Here is a 25697-nt window from a genome sequence, read left to right on the forward strand (position 1 = left end):
CGACCCGACCTCACAGCTTTAATACCGCAAGTATCTCGTCTCCTACCTTACAAACATCACGGAAGCTCTTCTGCATACATTACAGAACTAGCATTCGTGAAAGAAAGTATATTGCGGAGATATGGCTTAGCCACAGCATGGGGGATGTTTCCAGAATGAAAATGTCACTCTGCAGCGGAGTGTGCGCTGGTATGAAACTTCCTGGTACCCGCAGCCTGGGGGATGTTTCCAGAATGAAATTTTCACTCTGCAGCGGAGTGTTAACTGGTATTAAACGTCCTGGCTGCACTGTGTGCACTTGCCCCCGAAAGGCAAACGTTCCGAGTTCGAGTCCCGGTCCACTACACAGTTTTAATCTGCCAGGAAGTTTCATACCAGCGCACTCTCCTCTGCAGAGCGAATATTTCCTTCTGAAAACATATCATGCTCAACGTGAACGACATTCTAAAAAATCGCTTTTCTGACAACTTTACATGGATGTACCAAGTTTCTGTTAGTTGTACTTAAGTGGGAAGTGGGGCTGATTGAGACTATGTGGAACATGTGCAGCATTCAAACCAGCATCGTAACTTTGCACATACATCGATGAAAAAGAAGTTGTGATACAATTGTCACGATATATTGCAAAATATTATTGTTACATTGTCTTACATAGTCTATAATAACTTGTCAGACTTTTAATCGGTCAATATAGTCTTGCAGTAACGCATTTTAGCACCATATCAAATTCCTGAATACTATTTTAATATTATATTAATGAAATACATCAAACATTTACATCATCTCTCGTAACTCGTGTGAGGACGTTAGATTCCCTATGTAAGGACCCTGCAATGATATATCAGCTGCTTTATATATATATATATATATATATATATATATATATATATATATATATATATATATATAAATTACGAACAGTTGTACTGACTCGATTCCTAATAACGTTAACAGCATACTCTTGGGTAGCACTGACTGGAAACACCTTCTCTTATATACCCTAACGGGAACGCCTTAATTCCACTTTCAGCCTACTGGAGATTGATTTACGATATATGGAACGAGAAATGAAACAAAAGTAAGGATACTAGAGAGAAACAACATACTACTTACTAAAGTAGACCTGAGAAAAGCTGTTTAAACTGCATGCTGCAACTTTAGTTACAACAAACAAGATGTGATATTAAAAAGTGTTCACTGTAGAAAGTGATCTCAACAGTAGGTATCAGAAATTGGGTCTGTGACGGTGTGTCGCGAACAGAAGCCTCGTGTGTTTCAGATAACTGCTCTTATCTAGAAGTTCTTATCAGAAGCTAGATTCCAGATACAGCTACAACAGAAGCAGGGCAGTTCAGTGACATTCAGACTGGTTGCCGTAGCTCTCTGCTCTGATGCTTTCTCTCATCCCACTGATATTTGTGACTGTTATTTAGAAAGGGGAAATTCATCTTCAAAATGTGGTACGTACTGCGACGAAGTTTTACGTGTGGATACCGCTGCTCTAATTCAGGTAGAGTGGAAAAAGTATTTCATAAAGCAATGTTCCGTGTTTGTAACTAGGAGATATTACACGTCCGTATACAGTTCTCATAAAAATATGACCGTTGTCTACCCTAGAAGATTCGCTACATACATTACATACTAATAACTTTTTTTTTTGTGCCATTGACTTTGAGCAATTGTTGTTGGCGAGAATCACTTAGGAAGAGCCTAATGACTCGCTAAATTTAATGAATCTCTCGAGGATTGTTCTCTTTATAATGCAAATATATGACTTTTTTCTGGAATTTATAGGTACTCAGTTTTTCCATAGTTACAGTTCATGTACTAATGAAAAGAGATATTTACCAAAAAAGTGTCTCTTTTGACGTGAAAAGGCCACATATATTTAGAAGTTTCAACTGGCCAAACTTTCTTAAGGGCAATGTGGATTATTCCCTTTTATGAACGCAACTTAATCTGATGGAAGATTATTGCTAAGCCTATCATAGTAGATGTAGTTTGTTTTCAGTGTCAGAAGATATCTTCATTTCGTTTCTAATGGAAGGCAGATTTGAGCAGCAAAAACTCAGTTTCAATGTTAACATGAAAAACCTAAATAAAGAAAGATTACCTAAATATAGAAAAATGTGCGTTGTTGGCTGAAGGATACTTATAAAAATTTATTTCTTGGTCTCCACAATCCGCAGTTTCCTTAGTAAAATACTACCACGTCGCTGTCTCGAGCTTTTTTTGCTGTTGTGTCTCTGTAGCTGCGAAGTGAATATTTGACGACGGGCTTGCGAATGATTCGTCCTTAGTCCTTACCTGTAGTGCAGATAAGGAACCAATTCGGGTTGCGACACTTTGATCATTTATATGATTGTGGAAATATATGTTGTTATTAGACAGCGAGAGCAAACGACGCGAAAACATAGATCATCTTTCACGAATTCTTGGTGTAGTTCAGCGATATTACATGCTCATTCATTCATTGCTCCAGAGGAAAATGTGCCAATAATTGCATTTGAAATATCCTGATTCAGTTAGTATCTTAGGGTTTACGAAATAGCGATTTCACGTAACAAAAAAAAAGTTTCTGTACTATCCAAACGAAAGCCTTCATGTGGTGAAAGCCATATATAATTAGGTGGAGATGGAAAGCTACCAGACAATACTGTACGTATCCTGGACAGCCCTTACCCAGAGGGTGGTTCTTTCCATATTGCTTCACCTTATATATACAGGAATACTGGCCATGAATATGGAAGTTCTTTTGAAAGAGAAAAATGGGCCGCTGCCGTACTGGACGCAACTGGTAACAGCAGTTGCTGGTTATTATCCGGATAACTTGTCATGCTTTGGCCTTTGACTGTCCCGTGAGTCTCTGATGGACTTTCCTTACCACTGTAAGCTACCTTGTGGCTGGCTCCATCAGCAGGTCATTCATCACGTTTGTAAATGAAAGAAGTAAACTGCCTAGAACATTTTTCGATCTTTTAGCAGATCTTGAAATAATTTCTATATTACAAGACACGTATTTCTGTACTTCATTTTTTCTTCTTGTAAAATTAAGGAACTATTTAGAGAAGAAAGATATCTTGCGCATACAGTCTTAGAATATAAGATATAATAGCAGGTTTATTTCAAAGTAATACAAGTTACAGGGGATTTATTCCCTGAAATTAACTTCTACGAGTCTTTCATGTATTATTGATCTTGATATACAGTTTTTGGATTGTAGCTCATATTACATTTTTAAATGTTGCAACGTTTTCTTTCTCTTTTTAAGACAATAGTCTCTGCAATCTGTTGCACAGTGCATAGTTGAGGATGTTATGAACCCATGTACCTTCCCCTGCTCAAAGCATAATTTACAGTAAACCATCCAACTTAACAAAGTACATCATTGGATATATCCTCCCAGTTACATCATTCCCGTTCCCTAAGGAAGTCCATCGACACATCCTGATACTTGTTACCTGTAGAATCGCACGTGAAAAGAGAGAAGACTCATTAACCATAAAATTATCTTCATTTTCATATCGGAAGACACTTGAGATGAGGCAGTAAGTTACGAAACACCTGTTTGAAAAACCTCCCCGCAGAATTTACTTACAATACGCATTCCCTTCGTGCACAACCATTCTCCTCTTACGCCTGACACTCGAGACATTTGATATTCTCTGGACACTCTTGTGCTAACAAAACTAAGTCATGACCAAACGTACAGTTCGTCCTTCAATACTCCCGGTGTCTTCCATTAACCCGAAAGTTCTATAACAACGAGCAAAATTTAAGAACCGTTTGAATAGCGATTCTGTCCGCTTCTTACTATCACAGAAGAACCTCATTATCTTAGAAATCTTCCACTGAGAGATGTATGGTACCTGCATTTCTTACAATCACTTTCCTTCCGGATTTATATCCTTCAAGTTCTCTTCGATTTTATCTGTCTAATGGCAGTTCGGTAATAATATAATCTAACAACAGTATGTCTTTTCCCATCTTCACGGGCAAACCATTATATCTGCTTAAGTTGACAGTCTCTGTCTCTGTAAATATTCGAAAGTTTTTGCCATTGATTGGTACGTATTAAACCTTCCTGCACCAAAAACTGATGTAATGTTTGTGTTTAAGTTAGAAGGAACATGTCAATTAATTACTCTTCTAGTGTCCACATACTACAAACCATACATCCGTATCTGTCTCACCATGTGGAAACCATCTATAAAATCGTACAGTTAAATTTACTACATTCTCTAAATCATTTCAATTCAGTATCAAGAACCTTCCTTAAAAAGATCACAACCGACTTCATTCCTCATCCTTGTGTAATCGGAGCAAACGCTTTACTTTTAATGGCTTCAAGACGACGGGACATTAAACAGCTTTCCATCCTCCTCTCTTCTTTCCAATGGCTACTTTCACAGTCGTCTATACGACTTGTCATTACGTAACTAAACCAAATGGTGTATTACGACTTCGAATACTTTTGGCTTCATTTGCAAGCTACTGTATACTTTTCACACAATTTCTCATAACGTGCTCAGTAACTAGACCTGTATCACAAATTACGTTTCACCACAGAGCAGTGAAACGTCCAATTGAATTTTTACTTTTGGTTGCCAGAACGTAAAGCTCTCTCGTCTGAAGTATTTGCAATACCGTGATCTACATGTCATGTGTAAGAGCGATTACATGTCGTATAGGACAAATCATATTATCTCACAAATAATCATTGAAGATCATGGATTGTCGAAAAAACCACTCACGTGACGTAGCCCAATAACTAGTAAAAGTTTTAGTTGCACGTTTTGTAGTGCTCATCCCAAGTCGCAATAGAATCTCAGCAACGCGGATCACTTCCTATCATTTGAAATTGCCCTTACACACTTTACTGAACTATTTTCTTTTCAAACAGGACAACTTTCAAATACGAACCCTTCAAGGACGAAAATTTCGATTACGTAGCTGAAAATGGGAGCGACGTGTTTAGTCAAGGTGTCATCCGTGTGTCACCCTCTGAATGCGTTCTACCTGCAGCCTACATGGAAATCGCCCTAAAGATAAAGAATTTCAAAGTCTATGAAGACGATATTTGGGTTGTGTCGTTCCCAAAGTGTGGTGAGTATCATAAGGACAATCTGTATTTTCTGAAAATACGCTATAGTATTATTTTTGTTGTTTGAAAACAATATAATCTTATATAGGCTCTTCATTGACACGAGAGATGGTGTGGTTGCTAATGAAGGACTTGGATTTTCAGACAGCGAGGAACGTGGACCTGGTTGATAGGTTTCCGTGTCTGGAGTAAGTTTCTAAACCATCGCTAACTGCTGTCATTCACTGGTATTTATGAATGTTACATGCTTCCCTGTCACAGGACCTAATAGTAAATAGATCACAGATTTTTCACGCATACGCACACCGCTACTGCAAGCTATTCGAGATTTTTTTATTTCGTTTTATGTATATTTCTATTCAGCATTTCCCATTACATTTCAATATTACATGTGCGAAGATTAACTAAAAATGTTATATGCATAATTTAGATTAACTAAAATAGTACTATTCATACAGTTACATAAGAAACATTTCTTCCAAACACAAAATTTGAAAATATCTAGACACACAAGATTAATATTTACAAATACGGATGTTTATCTTGGGTTGTGATTACAAATCCATTGGACTTCTAGCATTCATCCAAGCTTTTTGTGGTATATATGAAGTTATACAGGAACCAAACGACTGCCACACAACAAAGAATCCTAATGAACTTTAAAAGTTGAAAAAAGTCACTAATTTATGAAATAATTCTGATTTGTTTATGAGCTTCCGCAAAATTCTTTTCAATCATTTGGTTCCTGAGACTGTGGCTCTCCTTCGTTATATTACTGCAGGTTAAAAGAAAATATTCAATACTTAGATCGCCTATAGATTTTTATCAATCATTTTGTAGAGTTTGTAGTGAGGTGTCAGCAGGGTGGGTGAGGATAAGTACACCAATATAGGTTATGGTTCAACTTAATGTTGACTTGCATGTTACCTGAGTAAGTTTCACGTCAAAAGTTAAGTAACTGTTCCTGAAGAAATCAAAGTTTCTGCTTTACGCAGCTCCAACCGTCCTACACCCGTATTTCGACCTTTTCCATAACAGCTTTCAATGGGCACTGTTGGTTGATCCGTGAAATATATCCAATGCCTCCTTGATCTCTGGAAACAGGGAGGCCATTCCAAGGCTATCTGCACTTCACTTTGCGCTTTTCTCCCACCTCAGAATAACCATACATCGCATGCTCTTTCAGCGGTATGGATCACTTATCATTCAAATGATTATTTAGTGTGCAAAAAATATCATTTGAGCTATACTCCCAAACGAAACTAAGAAAGTCTCCAGCTCCCTGCACTAAAAAGACGCATAACCAATATTGCAACAAAACTGCAGAAAACAAAATATAATAGTTAATAATCACTGCCATGATCGACAATCTCCCATGCTCATAAACACAGAAAGTGATCACACTAAATTAATGTCTCGAGCAAAGTTCATTAATCTTGTTGTTGTGATCTTCAGTCCAGAGACTGGTACGGTGCTGCTCGCCATGCAACTCTATGTTGTAGAAGCTTCTTCATCTCCAAGTAACTACTGCAAACTACATCCTTCTGAATTTGCTTACTGTATTCGTCTCTTGGTCTCTCTCTACGATTTTTACCCTCGACGCTGCCCTGCAGTACTAAATTGGTGATCCCTTGATGCCTCAAAACATGTCCCGCCAACAGATACCTTATTCTAGTCAAGTTCTGCCACAAATTGCTCTTCTTCCCAATTCTATGCAGTAGCTCCACATCAGTTACGTGATCTTCAGCATTCTTTTGTAGCACCACATTTCGAAAGCTTCTATTCTCTTCTTGTGTAAACTATTTATCGTCCATGTGTCACATCCGTACTCACTCCATACAAATACTTTTAGAAAACACTTAAATCTATACTCGATGTTAATAAATTTCTCTTCTTCAGAAACGCTTTTCTTGCCATTTCCGTTCTACATTTTACATCCTCTCTATTTCGAACATCATCAGTTGTTTTCCTCCCAAAGTATCAAAACTCATTTACTACCTTAAGTGTCTTATTTCCTAATGTAATTCCCTCAGCATAACCTGGTTTAATTAGACTACATTCCATTATCGTTATTTTTCTCTTGCTGATGTTCATCTTATATTTTCATTTCGAGACACTATTCATTCTTTTCAGATGCTCTTCACATGGAATGCCCTTAATATATCTCCTCTATCTCAGTCCATTGTATGCAAGCAACACACCTAACTGCTGGGTAGACATTAACAAAACCGGCAAACTGCAGGGTCGGATTCCAGACCGGAAATAGAGAAAAAAGGTCTATGAACATATGTCCGGATCTGTATCACTGCCACGGTTGATGGCGCTGACAAGTGGAAGTTTCTCTGACCACGTGCCCTGTGTTCCTTGAGTGTTGCAGGCTGTCGGGATGAAGCCGAGATGGTATTTATGTACGGCCAAGCTGTTGGAAACGGCTGAGAGGCAGCACAGCTGGACCAGAATAAGTACCCTCACAGACATCTATCACACCACTCAACATTTGAAGCGTTTTTTGGGCATTTATGTCATATGAGTCCTTTCAGACAGACGAACGTTCAGGGAAGCAGCAGACAGTGCCTAAACAAGACTTGGATGTTGGGGTTGTGTCTCTAGGCCGTGTCCATTGGCTTGACCATGCATAAAAACCATCTCGACTACTTTCCGACATGAGTACCTGACCATTCTTACAGCACGGTGCATTATTCACACAGCCTGAAACATAGGGAAGATACGGCACGTGATCAGAGGAACTTCCACTCGTCACCACCATCTATTACTGCAACGATGCATTTCCGGACCCATGTTCATAAGACCTTTCTCCTCCATTTCGAACCGCGAGTCCGTCGCTGCAGTTTGTCGCTTTTTTATTGTTCATCCTGTTTATTCTCAACAAAATTGTGAAAACTTTACTCCTATTATCTGATATTCCTTTCTGTTGTGGCATCATAAATACACATAAATAAAAACATCTCAGTTTACCGCTTCTCCTTTCGTGGTCTCATTGCGTAGGGTGTCTGCAAGTGTTTCGTGTGAGTGCAGGAGGCTTCCTCTTTTCCGTCCGACCCCATAACTCCTTCCATAGAGCGCTGCCATTAGAGGTGGCTATGAATCTAGTGCCTCTTCAAAAAACTGACAGGTCCAGCGTGTAAGTTGCTCATAGATGTTGACAATTGTAGCTTAGCATTCACTGACGAGGTCATCCCAATAATCTGTCACAGACCTGGGTAGCAGGTAACAAACCTCTTATTTTTAACCTTTGGGATGCGTCAGCTTGTTAGTAACACCCACTGATCTACACGATATGCTGGTACTTTATCAGTGTTCGTATGTGGGCAGATGTTAATGGTTGCTTGGGGAGTGGAGATCACACAATGGGATTTGAACGTATTTCTTAGCAGTAACACAGTGGTGTGATAAATAGACAGATTAATAACAATACGAAACGAGAAAATAAAGACTGGGTGCTTTTTCAGAACAGTAGGTCTACTCCCCAATGACACACAAGGGGACAGGATTCAAGCCTGGTTGGGCCCACAGGTGTGGAAGCACCACAGAACTTACTTGTCAGGTAACGCGGGCTATGTGCAATCCTATAACACCTGTTCAAAATACCTTAACACACATGTAACGAATGCAGATACATGTCCAAGTTAAACTATGGCAAAGAGCAATCCAATTTGGTCTGGTCGTTGGCAGCTAAGATAATCACTATGGCCTTTGAGTTATGTTTAATTCTCCTGGTGAAGGAAGACTGAGGATAATATAGTGTGCTGCTGGTATGAGTTAAATCATACTGGAAACAAAATTTGCGAGACTCCCTTGCCACAAACGCCGAAACGTTATCACAACTGGTTCCTTGGGTGGTCCAAACAGGAAAAATATTCCTGCCAAATGTTGAATGATCTCTGCTGCAGTTATCCTATCTCTAGACATTAATTAAATAAAACGAAAGGGCTTCCACAGGTGCATAAATGTACTTTTGGTCATACTAGATACGAAGAAGCGCTCCAGCATAATCAGTGAACAATTGGTACATGGGATGTACGGCACAGGTGACCTCAATAAGGCCCCTATGACGTTAGTATTAGGTTTGCCGATGTTGCAAATTTGAAAGTTTGACACTTGCCCACCAATCTCTGGAAATCCTTATGGAAGGACAACCACCTAAGAATCTCCTTAATATTATGTACGGATTATGTGTCGTCTATAACAGTCTCATTGTAGTACTTCGAAACGGCTGGGACCACATGGCAGGGAACACAAATTTTTAACTTCCCGTCCCTCTGCATAAAGTAACAAACAGGCCCTTCTGTAGGTTAAAAAATTACAAAAATTCCTCCAGCTGTATTAAGGTGTTGGTTTTATTGGCAACTAGTTTCGATGTTGTTACAGCATCATCTTCAGGTCCATACTTGTTGGCAGCAACCGTATGTGTCTAACACTAGTAGTCAGTGGTGAGATAGGCGTATTCCATGCGGAAGGCAGATAGTAACTACAGTGTGTATATTGTATGACACTAGCGGTATACCATTAGACATCCTGAAAAACATCATCGAAATAATAACGTTGATAGCAACAGCCGACAAGAGCAAGAATTGTCGCACATCAGCTTAACAACCCACTCATTCAAATTGCTGAAAAGGATAACGTACATAAGAATGGGAAATAAAACTGATGATGTTTTAGCCGGCCGCTGTGGCCGAGCGGTTCTAGGCGCTTCAGTCTGGAACCGCCTTTGCTATGGTCGCAGGTTCGAATCCTGCCTCGGGACTTATTACCTCATCTGTTAAATCCAATAGTGCTTAGAGCCATCTGAAACATTTGAGGATGTGTTAGATAACGATCAGTTTGGGTTTCGAAAAAGTGAAGGAACCAGAAGCAGTTGATAACGGAAGGAAGGCTGAAAAAAAGGATTTATCGACCTGGAGAAAGCGATCGACCACGTAAATTGTTGTAAGATATTCGAAATCTTGAGACAAATAGTTGTAAGCTATTAGGAAGGCGATGCAATATGCAAAAAGTACAGGTACCAAGAACGAAGTGCTCGGATAAAAAAGGATTGTCAACCAGGGATGTAGTCTTTCGGCTCTATGGCCCAATCTGTACAACGAAGAAGCAATGGCGGAAACAAAAAGAAGATTCGTGAGTGGGATTGAAATTCACGGTGAATGGATAACAATGATAAGATTCGCTGATAACACTTCCATCCAGAGTGAACGTGAATAAGGATTGCAGGATAAGTTGAATGGAATGGGCAGTCTAATGAGGACAGAATATGAACTGAGAATAAATTGAAGAAAGACGAAAATAATGATAAGTAGCAGAAATGAGAATTGCGAGAAAGTTAAGATCAGAAATGGGGGATGTTGAAGCAGACCAAGTTAAGCAATTCTTCTAGCTAGGCTGCCAAATGACCCACCCATAATGGACGGAGCAAGTAGGACATAAAAAGCAGACTGCCACAGCAAATAGGGCATACCTGGCCACAAGAAGTCTGCTGGTATCACACATAGGCCTTCATCAGAGGAAGAAATTTTTTAGAACGTACGTTTGGAACACAGCATTAAATGGCAATGAAACCAGAACTATTGGAAGACAGCATTCATTTCCAGCAGTGCCTTTCCTTCGCTAACAGCACTGGCCAGGAATTTTGCCAATTCTGCACACACCTTTCTTGACGTATCAGGTGGCACTCCCCTCAAGAACGCATCTATTGCTCTAGGTTCTGCTTCCTGAAGAATGTTCTACTCATTTCGTCATTACCCGCCAACTAATACGCATTCACCTATATTCCCTGCCTTCTACCTAGAAATCTCTCAACCACATTTTGCTTGGGCGACACCCCATGTAATTGTTCACGAAAGAATCAGTAGCAATTTGGTTCAAATGGTTCAAATGGCTCTGAGCACTATGGTACTTAACATCTGAGGTCATCAGTCCCCTAGAAAGTAGAACTACTTAAACCTAACTAACCTAAGGACATCACACACATCCATGCCCCAGGCAGGATTCGAACCTGCGATTGTAGCGGTCACGCGTTTCCAGACTGAAGTGCCTAGAACCGCACGGCCACACCGGCCGGCCGTAGCAATTTCACCTTTTATAACTTTCTACCAGCCCTTCCCTGTGTTCCCAATGTTTAATTAAACCCTAGGTGATTATGATAAGTAACATTTTCACTTCTTCTGTCCTCTATAAGAACTGGTCGTCAGTACAATATCCCAACTTTACAATTGCCAATAGGTTACCTATAAATGGTATTATATCCACCCATACATGCCCAAAAACGTTCACTAATTCATCGGTAGCTGAATTTAGGGTGGGGATAGTCAAACTGGACGAGACCCTGTCCTCTTTTATTGCATCCAGCTGCTTATGCAGTTCTGCATTATTCTGCTCGAAAGTATCTAACCGCTTATGCATATCTGAATTATTCACTATTATCTGACCTACCTGTTCTGTTATGGATTTAGTCACTTCCAAAGCATTCCTGCTATTACTCAATTTTTTTCTAATACACGAAACAACAAGAGAATAAACCAAATGATATAAGTAGAACACTTAAATATAATAATATCGTAACAGTTCTTGTTATAGCTCAATATCTCTAACTATGTGGGTGCTCAATATTAGCACTTCACACATTGCGTAATAAACTTCATGCGGTGTTTGAGCCATGCTCCTCGGTTCACACTTCCTTTACTCACACCATCGCCCTTGCCAACGAAATGCAATCTAGCATACATGGAATCCTAAATGTACATTACACACCTTCAAATCATCGTCTGCAACCAATGTGTTTGAATTAAAGATCTGCATAATTAGAAAAACCCAAAAAAATACAGCTACAGCTCTCACCGAAACGACGTTCTTATGCTGCTCATCGCGGCTATCAAAATCGTTTCAAATCCACTTGGGCACTTGTGCGTCAGGTTTCCAAAGCCCAGAGACTTCTGTCGACTGTTGTAAAAGGTTGTCAGGATGGTAGCTGACATTAAGTTTCCCGTTATGTCACTATGGATAGACGATTAAATTCAAAATTGGTATTCATTTCCCCTGATGGACCGGCCTCCACTGCAGTACCTGTAACTGCTGATTGAACTTCTGGTTCGGATATTTGGCCTGCATTTCCCTTCTTCAGTACATTGTTGCTTCTATGGATCTTCTCAGGCGTTTCATCAAATGAAGCCACTCCGATGCTTTTTAATTTTGCTTGTGTCCCGACAAGAGTAAAAAATTACGTAACTAGTACCTGTCAAAGGGGCTGAGTAACTTAGAGAGACAACACCGCGACCACAGTGAAGTGAACTGAACCGACCTCCGCCATGTTCTCGGGAATGGAAAGAAATAAGTGTCGAACGTACCAGTGCGTAAGAAAATTATGAATTTGGAGCTGTTGGTTTTAGCACAGTACGAGTAGCTTTAATTTAAATACCGTGACCCAGACCGTCAATAGCAGAGAATTTACCGTAAAAAATACATTCTTACAGTTTAGTTTAACATCCATCTTCCTTTGCTTAAGTGCACGCTCTTACATAGAAAACTTTCAAAGAATAACAGTGGTTCCAGAGACAAACGTTCTACAGAAAAATTCCTTTAATGTTGACTGTGTATACTACTCATTTCACATTTGACACAATAAATTAATAAAAATAACTGTGTAGCACTGAGCAAGGAAACATCACCTTATAATTCCCGTATATTACTATCTTAGCCTACCAGGCGGTCCAATATGCTATGGAGCTATTTTTAATATTAATTTTATTCAAGTAATAGCCATAGGGCACCCTGTTTTTGCTGAATCTGGTTACACGTTATATATGTAAAGCCTAAATATCCCACGTTACATAGTGGACGCTGCAACCCCTTGGATGATTCGTAGTTATTTTCTTTCTTTTTACTAGATTGATGCGGGTTGAGTCAAATTCCTCCCCTGTGCCATACTTTTCGTCTCAGAGCTGCACTTGCAAATTGCGACCTCAATTATATACGCTATGTATTCCATTCTCTGTCTTCCTCTATAGTTGTAGCTCTCTATACCTCCCTCTAGCACCATGTAAATTATTCAGTGATATCTTAAAAAGATTTCCCATTACCCTATTGACTTTTATTGTCAGTGTTTTCCGTTAGCTCCACTCCACGTCGATTTAGCGATGAACCTCCTCATTCCGCACCTTCTCAATCCACCTAGCTTTCAACGTTCTTTTGTAACCCCACATTTAAAATCGTTTCACTACCACACAATTTTGTAATTCAGACGTACGTTAGCAGCAATTTATTCCTAAGACTAATCTGAATGTTTGATACCAGCTGACTTCTCTCAGCCAAGAATGCCCTCTTTGCTGTGATAGTCTGCTTTGTAATGCCCCCTTGCTCCGTCCATCGTGGGTTTTTTGCGACCTGCGTAGCAAAATTCGTTAACTTCGTCTAATCATGATTCCCATTTCCGATGTTAAGTATATCTCTGTTCTTATTTCTGCTACTTCTCGTCACTTTCGTCTTCCTTCGATTTACTCTCTATACATATTCTGTACTCATGGGAATGTTCATTCCATTCAACAAGCCCTGTAAGGTTTCTTCACTTTCACTTGTATAGCAGTACTACCAGCGAATGTTATCAATGTATCCTTTCACCTTCGATTTTAATCCCTTTTTCGAACCTTTCTTTTATTTCCGTCATTGCTTCTTCGATATACAGATTCAACATTAGGAGCGAAATACTACATCCTTCTTTGTGTGTATGTTATTTTTTCCAACCTTTGTGATAGTCTTTCTAAAATTTGTCCATCGTTCTTCAACTGAACTGCGCACAGAGGTATCAATTATTGCAGTATCTATAGCCTCAGAGAACGTCAAACGCATCTCTTCGTTCCTTGGTACCTCCGTACCCAACTTCACTAGGCATTGCTTCTTCCTCCCTAGCCTTTTACACTTCAACCCGCTATTCATCTTATTAGTAATCAAACCAAAATCATCCCGTATATCAATGCTTTTTCCAAGTATGTGTGATTCTTGACTATTAGATTTGGATTTCACTTTACGTAGTGAATTACCTGTTAAGTTTCGTCATACATTTTCTCTATCTTCTCATCTTCGGCATACAACACTGGCGCCCACAATTGAACTATTGTTGACTCTGTATGTCTTCGCAGGATGTAGAACGTCGCTTCCAGCAGGTTTATCATTTGAGAGATCGTACAGGTCTTATCCTGCTATGCATTTACTGACCACATTACGCGTCTGGTAAGGTTATAGGACGATTTGCTTTTAATACATAATGGCAGCATATATTTTCCTCAACTACTTTTCTGACACACGGCGAAGGCAATTTATTTTTGAAGATGTTATATCGCCGATGTCCATAAATTGCTTAGCAACATTCAAACCTGAAGAAGCCAACCTGAAGATGCCTTGAACTAGGCCAGAAGTGTGTCACTGATGACTAAATAAACAGAAATTTTAACATTACAACCAAATCGGTTTTCTTTTAGTCATTATTGTTGTCGGTGTTGGTTTGTTGTCGATTCTTATGCAATGAACTGTTAACAATAAAACACTCTCTGCCATGTCTTCCTTCTCGTAACGAATCCTATTTCCGATACACTATTTTCTACTTCTCTTGGTATTACCCTTGACCCAATCTAACCAGATGTACTTGTCATCTCCTCATTTCACTTCACTGACCACCACCATTTCACTACTCTATCCGCAAAACGTTACCCTTTTGTTGGTTATTCAGACTTTATCTCGTAGCCACCTCCCTTTTACAGTCTCCAAAAGAAATCCGAATGGTGGACTAGTCCGCAATTTTTGCCTGTGGAGGGATCATTGAGACATTTTTTCATTACAGGTCATATGTCCTTAGGATAAGTCTCCAAGGCAGAGGGTTTCGTGCTCTCTGAATCCTCACTGCGCTGATCATTGCTGATTTTTCAACCTTTTGGGGCAGATTCCCACCCCAAATGCGTGAGAGTGCCCTGGACCTCTGCTGCTCGTCTTCCTTGTCAGAGCAGCGGGCAGAACGGAGGTGACTTCTTATGCCAAACGTCATCGACTGTCATTGATTACAGTTTTTATTGGAAATTTAAACAATGACGGGGGTCAAATTATTGACCCAGGACGTTACCATAGCTAGTGAAAGTCGCTACACCTACACCAATATTCTTCAAATATGTGAATATCAATTCGCTTAACATTCATTAAGCAGAATTTGTGCTTTTTGCAGTCGATACTAGTGTCATAATGATTCCCACAAGATTAAAAGCAACAAACGTGACTGGTACGTGGTTCCCTATTTGTATCACACTTACCCATCATATCATAGATACCATAAATGAGAAAGCGCGGTGGAATCATGCTTGGTAGTCACAATTTATAATCAAGATAGTTTATTGACATTACGCCTTTTAAGGAATTCGACAGTTACTAATTGTGGACGAGCCACTAGACAAAGCTTTGTAAATACAATTAGAAATCCAACGTACTCAGTACTCAAATAAACAGTCCCTTAAGAGAAAACAATAAAAAACTTAATTTGTCAGGCCTTTATAGAAACCTTAAGCATAGCAATTATCAAGTACTTCACGTAGCCACTTTATCAAACTCCTTAAAACCAGTTATTACGCACTTAAAAGATGGTTCAAATAGCTCTGAACACCATGGGACTTAACATCTGAGGGCATCAGTCAACTAGGACTTGCAACTACGTAAACATAACTAACCTAAGGATATCACACACATCCATGCCCGAGGCAGGATTTGAACCTGCGACCGTGGTGGTCGTGCGGTTCCAGACTGAAACGCCTAGATAAGCACCAAAGGCAGCTTTAAATCTAGCTGTCCTGATCCTAGGGTGGTCGCAGCATGCTTTGGGTGAATCCGTCAGTCAAATACGAAGCGACGTGATATTTGTCAGATCTCCCGACTCTTTGGTATGCGAACGGCTTGGTGTAAGGGAATAAGTCGGCAGCAGGGTATATCTCAGGTTTATGGGGTCTCCACGGTTGGAGACAGAAAGAAAGACTCGGGTACCAGGCTAGTGAGGTGGAAATGAAGAAAAGAGCTCTAGGGTAGTACCTTGGTTTTGATTTTCTTGCTTCTTACCGAATTTCAGTGAACGTATCGAAGAGCAAAGACAATGGGTCGAAGATTCAGTGATCCTGGAATAGACATGGTGCTGACGAGATACTCACATTTCTACAACAAATAGCCTGGCTGGCTCAAATCATGATAAGAAACAGGTTACTTATTGCTCAGCTCGAAAACTCAGGGTCCGTTACACGTCACACTGTAAGTGACCATAGGTACAAATAAGCCGTAAGAGGCTAACAACCCACAGTCCAGAAGTTCCTAAGTCCTCTTAGTGTACAAGCTTAACTGAATAGAATTCTCTACACACATAACTGTCTCTGACGGCTGACGGGCACCCGAGGTTCATCTACTGGCAGGAACTCCCGAACTGTTGGACTCTTCCCTGCCCCTGAACTGGTGACTTCTGAATATTGTGCTGGGGCTGTTTGCTTATAGAAGGTACGTAACCGCGTTGCATTGTTACCCGCGATTTGCAATCAACCAGCTCGAAATCAGGATTTCTTTATGTTCGCGACCTCATATTGGCCTGGAAAAAGCGTCAAGCTCTGTACGTCTCCACCTATATTAACAGGCTCGTTAAAATTCTTACGAAGATGACTTATTACGTTTCCTGCTGGCAATCCCCTCATGAGTTGGTCGTTACATAACCTACAATGATATCTCCGAGAAACCACTTCTATAACATAAACGAGTGATTGTTTAACAACCGGCAGCCTGAAAAAGAAATCAAATAAGCGAAGTCCTTGGTTATAAGTATCGTTGTATGAGTGGAACTAAAAAATACGTTCATTATTGTTAACGCTATGTACAACTGAGTTTTATGGCGTCACTATGGATAACGGGATAATCGGTGTGTCGGAGCTAACCTAGATGGCCAGCATTAGCTTCTTAGTGACATTTAGTTCATGTAACTTAACGGTACCTCTAACAATTTTTCAAAGGATGGTGATCTGGAGTGACGTCCACCCGGCTACTCAAGACATTGGCAAAGAAAATCATTCAATATTGTACACAGCTTTGCTGCATATAAGCCGGTACTCTTTGAGCGATGCATTCAGTGGTATCCACTGCAGTATATATTTACACATATAATAAACGATGGCTGTAGGTAGGAGGTATTTAAGTAAACTGAATGTGAAGGTGTTTAATGCAACAGCTACCGAAGCGAAAAATATTAATTTTAGAATTTTTGTGTGTATGTCTGTACGCGCAAAAACTAAAGTACGGAATACGATGACATTCCCAATTATATTTTTGCAGGTCTAACTTAAAATGTGATCAAGATTTCATTTTGACACGCCGGGTAGAATCAAAGTTATCGTAGTCTTGCCATAAAAGCATGTGCTGTCACACGCCACAGGACACTGTCGCTTGCTGCAAAAGATCAAATGTGCCGGCAGGACGGCAAAGCTCTGTGAGCCGCCACCCTAGCCGGCGTCATTTATGAGCGGACGATGTCACGGGTAGAAACTGGAGGCAATACAAAAATGTACAAAGCAAAGAAGTCTCTGGTAGAAGTTACAGACTAACAAAGCGCGTGAACAGTTTCAAACCAATGTTTCGCGGAAAGTGGCGAAAAAAATACTTGTACAGGAGAGCGGTAAAGTGTGCGTGCCAATCGCTTTCCCTAATATCCGTTTAATGAAACAATTTAGTAATTTTTTTAGCAAAGAGTGTTTTTTAATATATTGTTTTCAGTCCTTCTAATTTCTTTTGCAGCAGAAACAAGTCCGGTGTTATCTGAGACAGTCCCTTCCCGCAATGGACAGCCATCGATGCGGTCAATGTGAAGACCAATCCAGACTTGTGACAACTCCAAACCAAAAGGCACTCTTATTCCACCTGGTTTTATCGTCATTCCGGAAACAGCAGGATCTTTAGATCCATTTTCGTCATTCAGTGACAAGGTTTTGTGACCAGAAAACTATTACGGAATGAAAAGTAATCTACTGTAATCTTGTGTAATTTTAGAAAACATGTCTTCTCGCGACATCTGCCAGTATTCCTTCTCTATAAAATGACGTGTGTGCAAGCATATGATTCCTATAAAACGAACTTTGCTCATCTCGTCCCCCTAGTACGCACTTCGCTTCTGTTAAAAGTAGAAACAGAGGTCGCAGCTAGTGTCGATCTGCAGATGCCACTGGCATGTCATGTACAGTATTACTAACGCACACGCTGCTCGAGTGTGTCGTCTTTCGTCCCTTTTTGATAGGAGGACGATCATAAGTGATTTCTGAAATGTCGGCCTAACGAAAACTCACATTGGCATAGTAGCTGGGGTCTCGTTGAAAAATTCTTCACACACACAGTAAATATGACTGTTTCCTAAATATACGTAGTTGTCTTGTTGTATAAGAAGGGTTACCTTCCGTACGACAGTAGAAGTCCTGTTGAATACGTACAACCAAGTAACATATTATTTTTTTTTAAAAAATTGGACCCACTTGTATTGTGGCTATAACGTCTCATGCTCAGTATGTTAACGTCGCGTACCGTCACGTTGTTGTAGCATACGATATTAAATTAATGTAGATCGATTATTTTGACCTTTGAAAACATTTACACATGCGTACATTGCTTTCTACCCTATCTACTATTCATTTACGGATCGTTTTTCTTATAATAATTAAAAATCTTCTTGCCAGTTGTGAAACATTATCTTCATTGTAGTCTTCCAGAAAGTGACAGACAGTTTTGTGTACACCTACGCTATCATCTAGAGCTCTTACCGAGGATTTTAAATCTTCAGAACAGTCTTTAATATCACTTACTTCCTCATTTTAGCGTCCATTGTCCATACCACCAGTCAGTTCATTATTTGCATCTTCATTTGGAAAGTGGTGCACAGTATCTGCAACGATACTGAAACGTATGAATAAGAGCGTAAAGAAAAGCCCATAAACTTCTATTTGAATGTGTAATATCCGGAAAGTAATGCTTTTAGTCAGTTACGTGTTTACTTGCTCTCGCTACTTTACATTCAACGGTTTCAATTTGTCTGTCTTTCCACTTAAATCCAGGAACTGCCGCACTGAATTTCGTGGGTAGCCTGCAAGTGGAGATTAAGTATGAACTTCGCGAAAAGGCTTTAAATGACTGTAATGTGGCACAGCGAGCGACGAACAACCAGTGCTCACGAATATACACTCCTGGAAATGGAAAAAAGAACACATTGACACCGGTGTGTCAGACCCACCATACTTGCTCCGGGCACTGCGAGAGGGCTGTACAAGCAATGATCACACGCACGGCACAGCGGACACACCAGGAACCGCGGTGTTGGCCGTCGAATGGCGCTAGCTGCGCAGCATTTGTGCACCGCCGCCGTCAGTGTCAGCCAGTTTGCCGTGGCATACGGAGCTCCATCGCAGTCTTTAACACTGGTAGCATGCCGCGACAGCGTGGACGTGAACCGTATGTGCAGTTGACGGACTTTGAGCGAGGGCGTATAGTGGGCATGCGGGAGGCCGGGTGAACGTACCGTCGAAATGCTCAACACGTGGGGCGTGAGGTCTCCACAGTACATCGATGTTGTCGCCAGTGGTCGGCGGAAGGTGCACGTGCCCGTCGACCTGGGACCGGACCGCAGCCACGCACGGATGCACTCCAAGACCGTAGGATCCTACGCAGTGCAGTAGGGGACCGCACCGCCACTTCCCAGCAAATTAGGGACACTGTTGCTCCTGGGGTATCGGCGAGGACCATTGGCAACCTTCTCCATGAAGCTGGGCTACGGTCCCGCACACCGTTAGGCCGTCTTCCGCTCACGCCCCAACATCGTGGAGCCCGCCTCCAGTGGTGTCGCGACAGGCCTCAATGGAGGGACGAATGGAGACGTGTCGTCTTCAGCGATGAGAGTAGCTTCTGCCTTGGTGCCAATGATGGTCGTATGCGTGTTTGGCGCCGTGCAGGTGAGCGCCACAATCAGGACTGCATACGACCGAGGCACACAGGGCCAACACCCGGCATCATGGTGTGGGGAGCGATCTCCTACACTGGCCGTACACCTCTGGTGATCGTCGAGGGGACACTGAATAGTGCACGGTACATCCAAACCGTCATCGAACCCATCGTTCTACCAGTCCTAGACCGGCAAGGGAACTTGTTCTTCCAACAGGACAATGCACATCCGCATGTATCCCGTGCCACCCAACGTGCTCTAGAAGGTGTAAGTCAACTACCCTGGCCAGCAAGATCTCCGGATCAGTCCCCCATTGAGCATGTTTGGGACTGGATGAAGCGTCGTCTCACGCGGTCTGCACGTCCAGCACGAACGCTGGTCCAACTGAGGCGCCAGGTGGAAATGGCATGGCAAGCCGTTCCACAAGAACTACATCCAGCATCTCTACGATCGTCTCCATGGGAGAATAGCAGCCTGTATTGCTGCGAAAGGTGGATATACACTGTACTAGTGCCGACATTGTGCAAGCTCTGTTGCCTGTGTCTATGTGCCTGTGGTTCTGTCAGTGTGATCATGTGATGTATCTGACACCAGGAATGTGTCAATAAAGTTTTCCCTTTCTGGGACAATGAATTCACGGTGTTCTTATTTCAATTTCCAGGAGTGTAGTCAGGTCTTAAGTACATACTCTCACTATATGGCCCACATTCTCAAGCTAGGTCGTTTGTGGGAGCCGACATTTTACGAGAGTGCTTCCCCTATTAAAAATAAAACATGAAGCGAAATTGATGATGTTTTGTTGAGAGCACTAATTACGAATAATTTAAAGATGTGGCTGAGTTTGTATTGATTATTGACTGGCAAATAATAACTGAGTTCTCACTGTCGACTCGTTTCCTTCCTCTTCCTGCACAATTTTTACCGGCAGAGATTCAACAGATCTCGATAGGCGGGAAGTTGTGATGGTCTCAACTCTTGGAAGGCAACAGTTGGTTTCGCCCCACTCTTGTATAGTGCTAGTTAGCAGACTCTCGCCTCTGCTTAAACGGCACGCATTATTAGCAAAAGCTCTATGAGTGAAAATCTCTATAGCTTAGCATTTGCGCAGTCAACTGGCACTAGCTTGAATAGAAAAGAGACGTATATTATTCACGATACTTACACGTTACGCAATCCAATTAAATAATAGTGTTCCATTTTAGTTTATAATTTATTTTCCCTTCTACACAGATCGATCTAACCACCATGGGGAGCAGACAGAGAGATACTGAGTACCACTACGTTTCTGGAAGTGCAACGCGTAAAGTAAGAGATTAAAAAGTAGAGAAATAAACATGCTGCTATATCTAAAACACATAAACTGTCTGAGATTTTTTACCTACAGAATGATTTTGTCGAAATACAGAAACTGACGTACAAAATACAAACGCTGTAGTTGATTGTGACAATGATACGAGGGTAATCCCAAAAGCAAGGTCTCCTATTTTTTTATAAGGAGGCCTACATAGACCTGTTTATTTCTACAATGGCTTACATCAGTTTACAGCTTGAACATTTAGCTATTTTTCGACATAATCACCATTTCTGTCGATGCATTTTTGTAGACTCTGTGACAGTTTTTGTATGTCCATGTCATATCAGGTCGCCGCCACGCTGTTAAGAAAGTTATGAACCTCTTCTTTCACCTCGCCGTCGGAGCTGAATCGCTTTCCGGTCAAATTTTCTTTCAACCTAGGGAACAGGTGACAGTCACTGGGTGCCATGTCAGGACTATAGGGTGGATGGGTCATTATTTTCCACTGGAAATGTTGCAGGAGAGCAAAGGTAAGCCAAGCGATATGTGGACGAGCGTTGTCATGGAGAATGTGTACGCCCTTCCTTAACATTCCTCTTCTCCGGTTCTTAATCGTCCGCTTGAGTTTTTTAGTGTCTCATAATATCTGTCAGCGATAATTGTGGTCCTAGCCATTCAGCTTCGAGGACAAGGTGAAAGAAGAGTTTCAGAACTCTCCGAACAGCATGGCTGCGAGCTGGTGTGACATGCGCATACAAAAACTGCCACAGCGTCTACAAAAATGTATCGACAATAATGGTCATGATGTCAAAAAATAGTTAAATGTTCAAGCTGTAAACTAATGCAAACCATTGTAGAAATAAACAGGTCTATATACTTATAAAAATAATAAGAGGCCTTACTTTTGGGATTACCCTCCTAGTTATGCAACAGACGATTCATCAGAATATGCAACTTTTTTCGATTCAGTTACGTTTTCCACAAGTGATCAGCAACTGAATAAGTGGCAAGTCTTCCCTGCTCAGCCATATCGTCTCCAAGCCACTCCGAATTGAAAAGCATAGGAAGTCCTAACGGCTTAGAGACCTCGTCTTCAATACAAAGAGAAGTAGAAAAAATGTTACAGGCTTCTAATGTTGTGGGATCTTGTACAAGTGGAACACATTCTAAAGATATTGGTGAGTGACCAAACAACTTTGAGAGAGATTATAGGACTATGAGAGGAAATAGCGAAGTTCAACATATAAACACTAGTTTTTTACCTTCAGTGAAAATATATGGGAACGAAAATAAGCTAAGATGCTGTAGAAAGTTTTTTTTCCGTGTAAATATAAATTAACGAATGAAATTTACATGAGAGATTGGTTGTGCTATTCAGAATGCAAAGGGCGACTGTTCTGTTTTGTTTGCAAACTGGCAGATTCTGACGAATTAGATTACTGGAAAAATGTAAATATTTTCTTGAAGAGATATGAACAAAGTAGTTCCCATAGAAAAGCGATAATTTCCCTGTTAGAACTAAAAAACAAGGATGCACGTGTCGATTCTCAACTTGCAGGCCAAATTGACTGCGAACAAAAGTACTGGCGAAAACACTTAGAACTAATTGTTGCAGTTATAAGTTTTTGGCTGGGCGAGGGCTAGCATTTCGAGATAATGATGTAATTGATTATAGTATTTGCGGAATTTAGGTTCAAATACTATTCCCTCTCACTGGATGCTTCTCCTCACGTAGATCAGCTGACTCTGATAGTGCGCTCTGTCCTACGATCTGGCCCAGTGGAAAGATTTGTGAAGTTTTTGGATATGGAGGGTCATATTGCTAAACAACTGTCCCAAAGCTTACCCACTTTTTTAAGAGAGAATGGCATTAATATCAGAGATTGTCGTGGGAAAAGCTATGACGATGCGTCTAATATGAGTGGCAGGTACACCGGCTTAGAAGGACGAATTAAAGATATAAATTACCAAGCTGAATATATTCCGTTTTTCACATTCGCTAAATTTGGTCACCACGTGTGCTACAGAATGTTGATCTCACAGTTATACTGTCTATATCGTGGAAAGGGGCCCAAATGTGGTGCCAGTATTCGATCACATTGGAAGAAAGTTCCGCGTTGCATGTAGATTACTATGGTGTCTGCAGGGGTGACTAATTGTCACATGTATGACACTATATGCGTATGAACATTCCTTCTCAGCTGAGCTGGCCAGGTAGATGAGTATCAGCAACAAGAGTTCTTCCAATAGCGGCCATTTTACTCACTGATAGATGGATTACAGCCCAAAAAGTCCCATCTGAACTATTCCTGATTGTCAGCGGGCTCCGAGGTGATAGATGGCCTAAATCACCCACTATACATGGAGCTGTTGCAGATCAGGTATGCCATGCAGGGTCTTCATACTGCTTACTAGTTTTTGGCTAAGAGACAACGGATAGAATATGTGTCACCGATTGCCGTTGCCGGTTTTTCTGTATATTTTGTATACGTGACACATGCGTCGTGTCAAAATACTGCAACGGAAATGTTTGACGCACACACGAACTCTGTGACTCATGTCACTTCGTTAGCCTCAAAGTTCTCTTAATTTGAGGACATTAGTGAGCATAAAAAAGTAATTCACACTAAATACGTAATGTAAGGTAGCTATAATTTCATTCTTATTGAAGAATAATTTAAAATTTGTGATGATATAGCTTCAGAATTTAATCTAACTATAATATCATTCATTTCAGGAATAATCTCATATTTCGTGATGAAAAATTGTGAATCAACTATTTCTAATCGACATCAATCGCTTCCCTTTTATTCAAGTAATTATGTGAAGTAACCTAATATTTACTCTCGGTGCTTTTTATTTGGTGAGCTATGCATTTCCAGTAAGATAAACAACAATTTAAATTACTATTCATAAAAAGAAAAGGAAATAAAAATCAAGATTTTATTTAAAAACTGTCTTTAAATTAAGTGAGTTTATTTAATTTTTAACTCTTGTTTATCCTAGCTATGTTGTATTTGGTTTACTAACCTTCTAGCTGCATGTATAAATTTGTAAAATAATATGTGAACACTAATAAAGTTATTGTAACGCTCTCTGCTGCAAACCATTATAAGTGAATGCGTTGTGCTCCAAACCTCAACAGCCGCTGTACCGAAGTCTCTTCATCACTGAAGCTACCGTTGCATAGACGCAAGTATTTTCATTCCTTTGTTCCTATGCGTTCCATTAGCATCAATATTTCGTTATATATTCGACTCCATAACATCTGCAACATTCTTCAAGTGGACTGGTCTCACCATTGTCAAGTTAGCCTCATTTGTGTTACTTAGCACCTTTGGTAACAACTTGCCTCCGCTTAGTACCGTAAAAAATATGTAAAGCAGAGATAAATTCTCATCACCCGTAACGCTGATTTTACTCCAATAGTGATTTATGAGACGGGGTTCTATTAGAGGTGAAACAGTTGCCTTCCTTCGACCTTTGATTTGTCTTGTACAGCCAGCTACAAGCAGAGCTACAGTCTAACTTTTAATGGCGAAACATACTGGAGTTCACCGAGCGAGGTGACGCATTGATTAGCACACTGTACCAGCAGGCGGAAAAAAAAAGGTTGAAACGGCTCTGAGCCCTATAGGACTTAACATCTGAGGGCCTCAGTCCTCTACAACTTAGAACTACTTAAACCTAACTAACCTAAAGACCTCACATACACACTCCCCGAGGCAGGATTCGAAACTACGACGGCAGCGGTCGCGCGGTTCCAGACTGAAGCGCCTAGAACCGTTCGAACACAGCGGCCGGCCGCAGGCGGAAGGACGACGGCTCAAATACGCGTTTGGTCATCCTGATTAAGGTTTCCCGTGATTTCCCGAAATCGCTTCAGGCAAATGCCGCGATGGTTCCCTTGAAAGGGCACGGCCAATTTCCTTCCTCATCATTCCCTGATCTGACCTTTTGCTTCGTCTCTAGTTACCTCGTTATCGACTGGATGTTATACACTAATCTCCTCTCCTCCTCCTCCATACGGGAGTTCGTAATATTTCCCATTAACAAACTCTGCGAGACGCGAAAGAACTGCATATTTTCAATTGTTTCTCGGGTTTCTCCACATCTTACCTTCACGAGGGTTGTGCAGATAGCAAGTTCCGATCGGTCGTGAAATGGAAACCACTGAGAAAATCCGGTAAATCTTTACACAAATGTGTTAGGTAGTGTCTCCAGTGTGCCTGTCGTTCGTGTCGCGTCGCTCTTTTCAGTTTTGAGTGCACAGTGAGCACGTAAAAATGCGTTGGGAATATCGTGTC

General features: G+C 40.8%; 1 protein-coding gene across 2 annotated transcripts in view; it reads left to right on the plus strand.

The window, feature by feature from the left end:
• The first annotated feature begins 1343 nt into the window (after positions 1 to 1343).
• The window catches only part of LOC126272579 (luciferin sulfotransferase-like), a 69609-nt gene continuing 45255 nt past the window's right edge, over positions 1344 to 25697 (plus strand). Inside the window, exons 1-3 of one of the 2 annotated variants that reach the window (XM_049975504.1) lie at positions 1344 to 1460; positions 4904 to 5106; positions 5193 to 5292. In XM_049975504.1, the coding sequence (XP_049831461.1) occupies positions 1456 to 1460; positions 4904 to 5106; positions 5193 to 5292 (308 nt within the window). In that variant the 5' untranslated portion in view covers positions 1344 to 1455. Of the gene's footprint in view, positions 1461 to 4903; positions 5107 to 5192; positions 5293 to 25697 lie in introns of those variants that run through there. The other variant, XM_049975505.1, reaches the window with a different exon arrangement.

Source organism: Schistocerca gregaria, chromosome 5 (genome assembly GCF_023897955.1).
Source record: "Schistocerca gregaria isolate iqSchGreg1 chromosome 5, iqSchGreg1.2, whole genome shotgun sequence".
Lineage (NCBI taxonomy): Eukaryota > Metazoa > Arthropoda > Insecta > Orthoptera > Acrididae > Schistocerca > Schistocerca gregaria.